Genomic DNA, 11,081 nt, shown 5'->3' with positions numbered 1-11,081 from the left:
TACTTAATAAAAGTTTTTCTTAAAAAGGTCTTTTAAGTTGAATGGTTAAATGAAAATAATTTTTCAAAAAGGAAAAACAAAATTCAAACCTCCCCTTTCTTGTGCTTAGTCTGTCTTCAATTGGTATTAGAGCTCTGATCTATTGACTTGACACTTAACAGTGTGATAGTAGAGGCAAATACAAGTGTAATGGATTGGAGGCATCCACCCTCACTCAAAGATTAAATATGTTTTTTTTCTCCATTTAACATGAAGTGTTTCCTTCAACAAAAAAAAAAAAGTTAAGTGTTCCCCCCACTGAAATCAACGATGTTTCAGACATATTGGTTTAAATAAAAAAATATTTGTGTATCTAATAAAGTAGAAATTTGGATAAGAAGCTCGTCAAAGACAACTCTTTTGGACGAGAGGTTGATGTGAGGTTTGGAATAGGCGATGAACGAAGGGGGTGGTTTGATCAATGATTGTTACAAAGGATCGAAGACGGTTGATGATGGAGAGAGACAATTTAGATACGGTAGAAAGAGACTTTAAAATGGGGTTGTCGTCTAGGAAGATTTTGAAGATGCACTCCCAAATCCCATATAATACAACCATTGTTAGGGATTCAGAAACTTCTCTCAATTCACTATCTGGTCAATCCCATTATATCTACAAAGCACTAAGGTTAATACGAACATTGTCTATGACACAAACCTTTGACACTGCTAATGTCAAAAGCTTAGGACACTGACACAAATACATTTATACTTATCATGATTAAATAATATATAAACATATTTTACAAATTAAGAGTGAAGATTTAGATATGCGTATAAATTGTGCAATTTATTTCATTAAATAATGATAATATAAAATAAGACATGTTAAGACAGATACAACAACCAAGTTTTACATTCCTAAGTGGGGTCAGAGTTATATGAATCAAACGATATCATTGTGATTTATCAAAAACCATGTCTTTTTCCAAGTCACTTATCTCAAGATCTTTCATAAATAGGTTGGATAAAGACATGATTTTTTTTTTATAGATCATCATGATATCGTTTGATTCATGTAGTCAACCTCGTTTTTGATTCATGTTGTTAAGACATAATCATCCTTGAATATTGTAACTTAACTAAAAAAACCATTCAGTAACATATCTTTTTTTGATTAAAGGAAGAGGAATTGAGAAACAAATATTGATTTAACAATAGAGAATTAAACTGTCTTAACAATATTTTATGAGGTGTGTCGACAAAAAAAACATTTTATTTTATGAGAAGGAAAAAAAAAAAGTAGATCATTTCGTAGTTAGGAAAAAGAAACACATTTTCAAGCTGCAAAGGAACTCACTGTGATATCTATGGCAGGTGGGTCAGAAGGATTCGTTGAAGCTGATAATGCAGAAGCCATCATTACCAGAATTGAACACAAAACCCGAAAGATCGAAACCTTACTCAAACAGTAACTCTCTCTCCATCTTATGAACAACAAATTTTCATTTCTGTGATTAATCAAATGCTGAATTTTAATGAATTATTGTTGTTAATTTTTATTTTATTTTTGCAAATTTAGGCATAAACCTGTGGAAGCCCTTAAAACTGCCCTTGAAGGAACCTACGCCATGACTAGTGATGAGCGTTGCAAGGTTTCTCCCTTTACTATTTTTATGCATTTTTCTAGAAAAATTTACACTTTATTACTATTTTGTGTTTTTATTTGATTTGGGTTGTTAGAACTGAAACATTGTTTTAGCTATTGTTACTTTAAAACTATGTAGCACCGCACTTTGGATTTAAGACATTTGGTGTCTCAAACGTGCCACTGTCTGACACAAACACGACGCTGACACATGTGATTACTTTCAATTACGTCATTTTTTTCAAATAGTTACCGGTGTCGATGTGTCAATGTCATGTCCAATATCTGTGTTTGTATCGGTGTTTCATAGATTTAGAGTTATGTACAATTGGAGTTTCCAAATGACTTTAAGACAACAACTTAGGGCATGTTTCAATTGGCTTATTTGAGCTTATATACTGACATATGTTTTGTGAGACTGTTTAAGAGAACTTATAAAAACGGCATATGACAGCTCTTTTCAGCTTATTTTCATAAGCTCTTCAAGATAGCTTATGAAAACAGCTTATAACTTATACAAAAACAATTTAACTTTATTTTATCTTTGGCATCTCTGGCTTTACAAATAGCTTTTACACAAGTGTTTATCATGATAATCCAATCACAATAAGCGTTTGTGCTATAAGCTACAAATGAGTTGTTTATCCAAACAGGACCTTATTGATGTTGAAGAAACAAAAAAGTTTTTTTTAAGCTGATTTCCTCCGGTAAAGACTAGTTTTTTTTTTTTTTTAACTTCAGTTGCAGTTTAAAGATTTATAATTTATTGAATTCACAGTATATTTCTCATGCTTCTTTTTTTTTCTTTCAATTTTGGTAGTCGGCACATTGGATCGTTGTGCATAGAGCAATAATGGCTATAAAAGATGTGGATGGGATGCTTTCTTCCTTGGAGCCTGAGTACTATGATATCCTAATGAAGTGAGTGGTGACATATTTGTTTGAGTTCATTTTTACATGTCTGATTGGATAGATTCTTCATTCTTTTCGGAATCTCGGATGCAAATTTGCTTGCTTGATGGTAACTTTTTTAATAATATGAGATTTATAGTTTGTGTTCATTGTAGCTAGGATTCCCTGCATTCCACCTATCGAAACTTAAGTCACAAACATCCTCAAGTTTGCCTTTCCTATCTTGACATGCATCTAGTTATTGACTTTTTATTTGGGAAGAAAAACTTTAAACAATCACAATGGACTTATTAGAATGCAAAAAATATTTGTCTTGCTTTTTCCATTTCATTCATTAGAAAGATAGAGGTGTGTAACATGTAATGTCGTTGCAAGCATGGACTTCCTGGCATGCTTTGTGCTGCACTGAAGCAACTACCGCTAGATATTGGAATCTGGAGCTATATTATTAAATATAAATATTTTCTATTTTTATTTTATTTCACTAGTGGAATGATAAATTGATGGCAAACTTATAACGTGGGTATGAACAACACTAAGGAACACTTAACTAAGTTGCGAATTCATTGGAGTATCAAGTTAAGAGGAAAAGGACAGTATCTTAATATTTTCTTCACTGTTGCAATTTTATTTTTGAACTTTTCTGGCTCTGTAATATCTATTGTATGTCTTTGTCCAAAAACATACAATCATCTTGATGGATCAAAAAGGACGTATAGGTAAAAGATCCTGATGGATTTGACGTCCAAATAGCCGTTCACACTTTACTTTGAAAAGCCTCAGCAGCCTCATAGCATATATTCTGCAAGTAATCAATCATCTTGAGAGATTCGAAAAGGATATTGATCTTTAGGGGAGAGTCAACTCTGCTCTCTCTCCCCAACTAAGCACCTTGTGAAATGTGGTAAAATTAACATACCCCTCATGTAGCCAATTCATTCTCTTCTAGCTGATTTATACATCAGATATCCGATCATCGGAAGCTAACCTGTACAAGGCATCCCATTTGCAATAAAACCTCACGCATTATAGAAAATCCTCTTATAGGGTAAAATCATAATTATTCACTCATTCAGTCCTACAAGTTTAATCATTCACTCAGTCAGTCTCCTATATGTTCAATCTCTCAGAATTTAGTATAATCTTGTGAACTGTTTGTTGGACTCTTCAGGTGGTGAATCTCATGATACTTAATTTCTTTCCAATTATGCTTAGTTCTAAAAGTTGGTTGCTTAAAAAATTAACAAATACTTTGTTCATTATTGTTGGAAAATCCGCCTTCACTGCGGTCTGCCCCTGGCCGCCTAATTGCGTTATTTGAGTATCCTTCAACACCTTCATTGTGTTGGGTTTGCAGGGGTGGATTTAGTCCCACATTGCTTAGAGATATGGCCTGTGTAACTTTCAAAACGTGTGTTGAGTGTTGATAATTTAGAATAAGATCATAGTTAAACCATTACAAACTCAAATTGTATTCTAGAATTCATACTTATTCCTACTTATAGGATACATATGCTTGAGCCGTTGAGTATAGTATTAGCTGCTTTTGATTCAAATTGTCATATTTTCACTTTATAACTCTAGTATAACATTAAATGTGATGGACTGGTGTGACAAGTTTTATGCTGTCATTGCCAACTCTCATCACTGTGTTAAAACATTGGTACTGAAGTGATGAAAATTTTATTCCATTATATGATGGCATGACAACTTATGTATGTAAAATGGTAACTTAAACTAAAGGCTATTATTTGTTTGAACAAAATTTCAAAATTGTTATATAAAAGTTGTAATTCTGTGTAAATGGCAAGTCTCTGGTTTTTTAAGAAAGTTAAGCAAGTATGATTACTGATATAGTAGATAAGTTATGGTTACTATTGTAGATACAATAATCTATGATATTTTCGGATTTCCATCTCTATTATTTGTCCTAAGTGGTTGTTATTCTCCATACACAGGTATTTATATAGAGGCTTATCTACTGGAGATCGTCCAACATGTGACCAATGTCTTCGGATTCATGAAAAATTGACAGAGAGAGCAGGCCATGGTTGCATTCTGCGTTTCTTGACTGATACTGTAAATACAGTTTAATTTCTTATTCTTTTCCTTTTGATGTTTTGAGTTACCTTTTATCTTGGTAATAATTCAGATGTTTGGTTACTGTCGAGTAAAACAAGTTTTGCCTCTAAATCACTGTCTGAACATTAGTGACAAAAGGTGGCTTTAGCTTAGATTCAGTTTTAACCAAATCAATTATATAAAAAATTAAATATTTTCAAAATTACCTTTCAGAAAAAACTTAAACACAATTTTGAAAGTGATGCATTCAGCCAACCGGAACGTGATATTTACAATACATGTGAGACCCACTTAGACATCAAAATATTTTTTAATAATTTATTTTATTTTACTTTAATAAGATATATATGAACCATAGAATAGTATGAACCACAAAATCTATCAATCTCACCAAATTCAGACATTACCTAGATTTGCTCAGGATTATTGTTGATGAATGGTCATATTAGGAGCCGTTCTCCTCATACCAAGGTGCATATTTGTTGATCTATGGTACTTTGGTTAACAGCTAATATCATTCTACTCCACTCAATGTCAGTTGCTTGCAATCGAAGCTAACAGCTCTTGTTATTGTTGCAACTAACTTGATCCTTTGTATTTGGCTATCTATATAAAGCCAATTATGAATAGTTCTGGGTGTTGAATGAAGTTGAAAAATCATAGTAATAGTCATTTAGAGGAGAGGGAAAGCATGCATGAAAATCATCCAAAGAGGTGAATTTGCTAGATAAATCAAGGTTCACAATGAATCTTGATGGGTGATCATTGTAATTTCTTCAATCATATAGTGAGCTTCAAGTCAGATCTTGTCCCCTAGATGTATGAGTTCTACTAAAAAATGGGTTACCAAATTCTTGTATTCATTTTTTTATCTTCCTTTCTTGCGTTTCAATTTCGTTTGTTTCGTATAATTGTTTTATGCAAGTTCTATGCCTGCTCAATACAAAGGTCTCAATCTAGTTCAAATTACTTCAAACAAATGGATTCAGATTTTATTTAAATTTTACTCCTAAAATCTTTAGAAGATTTAAGTTAGTCCACAGAAAATTTATAGAAAAACAAAAAGATTTGGTTCTACATTAATTTTTAACATCAAAATATTTCTTTATATATGTTAAAATTTTATAAATAAAAAAATTATCTCAATTTTTAAAGTTTTGCAATTAAAGTTTCAATTCATACCTCGAACCTCAACATAAGATTGAGGATTTCCACCTCAAGTTAAGATTGAGGATTTCCATAATGAAAAGAAAGAACTTTTTTTTTTAAGACGTCAAGTCTCGAACCAAAGACCACAAAATTGAGGAGTGAATCATGCAACCAAGTGATCCAAGGGAAATTGGCTAAGACACCCAATAGCAATAAACAAGCCAATAGAAAAAGGAGATTCAATATAATTACTAATTCTCAAATATTGCTAATAGTGTTGTTCGAGGAAAAGAAATAAAGTGTCAGAGTTTATATTTTAGGTTCGACAATCAACTATCAAATAACTAAATTTCAATCATTTGGAGAGAAAAAGAGAAATATAGCAAGTTTTTGTATAAGAGATAATGAAACAATACCACAGGTTGATTGAAGTGCAAGATAATTGAAAGAAAATCAAAAGACAGAGTAGAAGAATGGCAAAATAGAACAAGACAAATTGAATGGATAAAGTATCAACGCTAATATCTTTTTGATGCATAAAAAATAAATTAAACTGACATAAACTAAGTTGACAAGAAGAAGCAACAAATTGAAAATAGACTTGTTTGCTTCATGATCATGATTAAAGAAAGTGGTTAGTATCATAAACTCTCATGTTCCTTTCTCCTCTTCCTATTCATCTTTTTCAGTCTCCTTTCTTCGCGTGCCCACCTTTCTTCGAGTTTCAACTCTGCTGCCCACTCTTCCTTCAAATCTTTCCATTTGTTCTCAAAATTGTTACTGAACCTCGTAGCAATTTTGTGAACCTCGTCCTTCCAAGGGTAAAGCAATCCATGAGAGAATACAAACCTCATATCCTCAGCAAACTCATCCGGTGTTGAATAAAACTTCAACTTGGCCTCAATATCCTTTAAACTCTTTGGCATTGACTTCACCTTTGACTCGTCCTCTAAACCCTTCAAAAACTTGATGTCGAGAGGTTGTTTGAAAGCCCATCCATCTCTTCCTTCTAACATTCTACTCACAATCACCCAACATTGCCTCCTCTTGTATGGTTCCATTGGTTTCTTCACTTTCTCGATAATCTCTTTTGCAGTTGCACCATCATTCTTGATCATCTTTTTGCAGCCACCATCATCCTTTGAGTCCTTGGTAGAAATCTTTGAATTTTCTTTGTCAAAAGTTTTTTGTGGGTGTTGATGATCACTAGTAGCAGAAACAGTTGTTGGCTTTCGAGAAGAATGTTCCAACTTCATCCTCTTATTTTCTCCTTGAGAATGAGAACCATGAGGAAAATAGCGTTTTGAGGAAGCCATGTACAATGCAGTACGCAGACAAGTACAAGGAAAAGAGTGAACAAAGTTTTGATGAAAGCAAAGTGGCACTAGCTATAAGCTTGGATACTTTTCATGTGATGACGGTAAAAGAAAACAACATTGATCCTCCTTATATAGAAGAAACATGTAGCACTAATCAAATTACATAAAAAAAAAAAAAATCACATATTCTTTAAAGATTTGGACAGCTGGTAACTTTTTAATACCAAAGATTTGGTTAAAAAATAGATATGCACCAAAATACTCTACAACTTAAAATTTAAACAAATAAAACGAAAAATATATATATTTTGATAATTAAAGGGGGGCTTCTCTCAAAAAAAAAAAAATAATAAAGTGGGGCCGTGACATATAATACAGCCTACATGATTCCAACTAATTGCTTGTCCCACACTCTATAAGCTTGAACGATTTAAAACCTTCAATCCTTAAGCATAAAAAAGGTTTAAGTCTGTTTTTTAAAGGAAAAAAAAAAGGTTAGGTTATTTCTAATTCTGGCTATTTGTAAAAAGAAAATGTTACTTGAAACCAATAATGTTACTCCTTTTTTTCCTTTTCTATTTTTATTTAATCAAAATTACTTTTCTAACTATATGTATTATTATTATTTCTTTGAGACTCACAGGTTGCTCAAATTGAAAGGAACAACGGTGCAAGGTCCACTGTGATACAACCCTGAGCAAGCATACCTCCTCTTCTTCTTAGACCTATTTTTTTCTAAGGTAATTAGTATGAGACTTTATTCTTTAATATACATACAAGGAGACATCAAATTACACCCGAAACTTACTCCAATAAGCACATTCATTCAATACAAAGTTATGGCAGGATCAAGCGGTAGGGAATGAAGAAGTTGATAAGTCTGTGGTAGAACTTCCGGGAGTGTATTTCATTATTGAGAAAGCCCCGTTGGTTATGGCATATCTTGACAAAGTTAGTACTTTTCTTTTCCCTCTCAGTTTCATCTAATGAAATTTTCATTGAAAATAATGAAATTTGTATATTTTATATGTCCTTTTTTTGGAGAGTAACTCTATTAAATCTTCATCCCAAGTTTCAAACTCAGCCTTTATGTAGTTCTCACTAACTGTTGCATGTCTTATTTCAGAATTATCAGATTTTGAATTCAGGGGAGCATGGTGATTTTCTGCGAACGAAAAATATGAATCCTGATGATTATAGGCCAGACATTGTTCATCAGGTTAGCTACTGTTTTCATTACTTTGACAATGAGCTGATTACATGTTTTTGGATTTATTGCTGGATTGCCCAAAGACGCTATGTTGAGATGAAAACTTGTTCTTGAAGAGTCTAATTACAACCCAACTTCTGCCGTTTCTCTGAATAGTTATATTTTGTTTTATGTTCCATTGTAGTTTTCTTAGAAAAGTATTGTATAATATATGTTATATACTCCCTAAAAAGTTTGAAAGATTATCTCATTTTCTTGATGCACCTGACTCTGAATGTATATGGATTTTAGGCTCTCCTTGCAATAATGGGTAGTGCTCTTTGCTCGGCTGGTAGAGTAAGCGCTGTATTCATCAGAACCAATGAAGGAATTCTTATTAAAGTTGATCCACAAGCCAGGATACCAAAAACTTTTGGAAACTTTTGCAATATGATGGGTAAGTTTCTCTACTCATGAAATGTATTATTCCATAATCCATTCTCATTCTTGGCTTTGATCATCATATTGACATCTTTGCTTTTCTCCCACTTCAAAATACCTAATAATTATTTTAGCGGAGTTGCTGCAAAAATCCAGTACCAAATCAAAGGGCAATGAGGGAAGGCTTTTAGAGTTAATTCAAAATCCTGTGACTCAACACTTACCCGTCAACTCGCTTAAAATAGGTGAGTATTATAACTAGGCAATGGTGCAATGTCAATGTCTTCTCGTTTTCTTATGACGTGACACTCTTATACTGTTGTAGGTCTTTCGTTTAACTCGCCAAACACAGTTAAAATAAGCGACTTCGTTGCTGCTAACTGTGATAAGAATCTTGTATTTGTGGTAAGCTTTTGCAAGTCTTTATATACACTTTACAGATGAAATCATTTTTGTTATTTCATGATTGACTGTTGTCTACTTCTTCAGGTTGGTGCAATGCCTCATGGAAATACTGATGCCGACTACATTGATGATTTCATATCAGGTTATTACTTGAACAATTTTGTGTTTATTTCAAAACCAATTTTTGCTGTATTGTTAATGATTGACATGTCTTTTGCATATGGGAGAGAACAAAGTTTATATGATATCCCCTTCACGGTTTTATTTCAAATTCATGGTTCGACATGTGGTTACATTGCTTATTGTATATGGGAGAGATTCTTTCTAACATATCAAACTAATTACTCATTTTAGTAGAAGTAAAAATGAGTATCTGAAATGGCTATATCTTAATCTTGTGTATTGGATGCTGAGCAATGCCTGATTGCACTAGTTAAGTTGCCATAACATTACATATATTTACATATCAAACTATGTTAAAATAATGAGTAGTCCACGTTGCATATATACCATATAAAACTCACACACAACTCACTCTGATGACTAACGTTCAAACTCCGGTCATGATTTTCAACCTAACAAGTTTGTCAATTTATCTAAATTTTACGGATTTGGATGTAAAGTTTTTTATTTTTGGCTAAGGAAGTAAAGTTTTTAATTACACACTATGGGAATCAACCACAAACTTTTGGACCGGTAAATCAAAGATATATGATTATTAATTTATTATTCTAATTTTTCCCTTGTTTTGTTTGGCTATAGTTTCAGGTTATCCACCAAATGCTGACACTTGCCTCTACCGGATCTGCTATGCATTAGAGAGTAATTGGAATTTTTTTTAAATAAAAGATGGGTTTAAAGATGTTCTTTTTGTGGGAAGTACTAATATGGTTGAGACTACTACTATTTAGCATATAACATTTTACATTAGCCTTATCTAACAATGATCCGATTTAAAAGTGGATCTTACTATTTTTAGTAGACTTTAATAGATTATTGCATTTATTTTATGCATTTTTAGTTAATAATTTCTCTTTTTCTCTATTATAATATACTACTTTCTATTTATACTTCTAAATAAAATGATTTCCTTCTTTAAGACTAGATTCGAGCATAATTTGTCATGTTGTGAGAACTTAACCAATTTCGCTCGATTCAACTTCCGATAGTTGTTTACTTTGTTTTTGTTTCTCATGATTATGTTCCCTCCACTTGTATAGTCCTATTCAAGACACATGAGACACTAAATGTGGGTACATATCTCCGTCAAAAATTTAACTTGGTAGGCACTAAAAGTTGAAAGAAAATTTTAAGAAGATTAAAACGAAAAGTTGAAATATTTATAGAGATCAAAAGTTGAACATAACCATTTATCCAGAAAATCATTATAAGAAGATTGTTGGAAGCGCTTGACAAATCATTTTCATTAGCCGTTATTGAGGTATAACTCTTTGAAGAAGACATAACCAAGTTTCTTGAACTTAAATTAGAATATTGAAGAATAGTTAACTTTTGCATGATGTACTTGCAGTGAGTACAATATCTAAGACTAGGGTTTAATACTCTTTAGGTCATGCATTGAGAATGATCTCAAGAGGCGTATTTATAGCCTTTTGTGGGCTTATATTTTTGTGACTTAGTCCCCAAGCAACTTGGACCCTAAGTCATGTTCAGAGCATCTATATGCCTTTTGAGGTTACGCCCTTCAGAGGACGCGCCTAGGGCGTTTGGACCCTTCCAGAGGGTGTTGTGCCCTTAATTATATATTGACGGTCCATATGAGTTGACCAAAACCAAATGCAAAGATTGAATGATTTTTTACTTCGCTTGCCAATGTACTTTGATGTACCAGAGGCACATGCTCCAATTATCGTCTCGAAACTTCGCTTGCTTTCCTAATGCTTTAACATGGTAAAACATGTAGATGTCTTTCTATGCGTGAGACAAACGTTGGAGGA

General features: G+C 32.7%; 3 protein-coding genes across 3 annotated transcripts; 2 read left to right on the top strand and 1 right to left on the bottom strand.

The window, feature by feature from the left end:
- The first annotated feature begins 1,238 nt into the window (after nt 1–1,238).
- LOC146959222 (actin-related protein 2/3 complex subunit 5A-like) lies at nt 1,239–4,731 on the top strand. Its single transcript, XM_085740771.1, has 4 exons — nt 1,239–1,449; nt 1,561–1,633; nt 2,447–2,547; nt 4,497–4,731. The coding sequence occupies exons 1-4, from the start codon at nt 1,349–1,351 to the stop codon at nt 4,630–4,632; spliced, it is 411 nt and encodes a 136-aa protein (XP_085596897.1). The 5' UTR covers nt 1,239–1,348; the 3' UTR covers nt 4,633–4,731.
- Nucleotides 4,732–6,317: 1,586 nt separating this feature from the next.
- Nucleotides 6,318–7,405, bottom strand: LOC146959221 (transcription factor GTE12-like). The gene has a single exon (XM_085735708.1). The coding sequence runs from the start codon at nt 7,083–7,085 to the stop codon at nt 6,411–6,413; it is 675 nt and encodes a 224-aa protein (XP_085591834.1). The 5' UTR covers nt 7,086–7,405; the 3' UTR covers nt 6,318–6,410.
- LOC146959220 (uncharacterized) lies at nt 7,091–10,151 on the top strand. The gene is made up of 8 exons (XM_085753270.1): nt 7,091–7,189; nt 7,935–8,039; nt 8,215–8,307; nt 8,590–8,734; nt 8,853–8,963; nt 9,044–9,123; nt 9,208–9,265; nt 9,886–10,151. Exons 1-8 carry the CDS (start codon nt 7,091–7,093, stop codon nt 9,963–9,965), a joined length of 771 nt encoding a protein of 256 aa, XP_085609396.1. The 3' UTR covers nt 9,966–10,151.
- Nucleotides 10,152–11,081: the final 930 nt, after the last annotated feature.

Source organism: Medicago sativa, chromosome 1, assembly GCF_051527215.1.
Source record: "Medicago sativa cultivar Bolivia chromosome 1, Bolivia_mono, whole genome shotgun sequence".
NCBI lineage: Eukaryota > Viridiplantae > Streptophyta > Magnoliopsida > Fabales > Fabaceae > Medicago > Medicago sativa.
The sequence above is the reverse complement of the archived record's forward strand: the minus strand, read 5'-3'. Positions and strand labels throughout refer to the sequence as shown.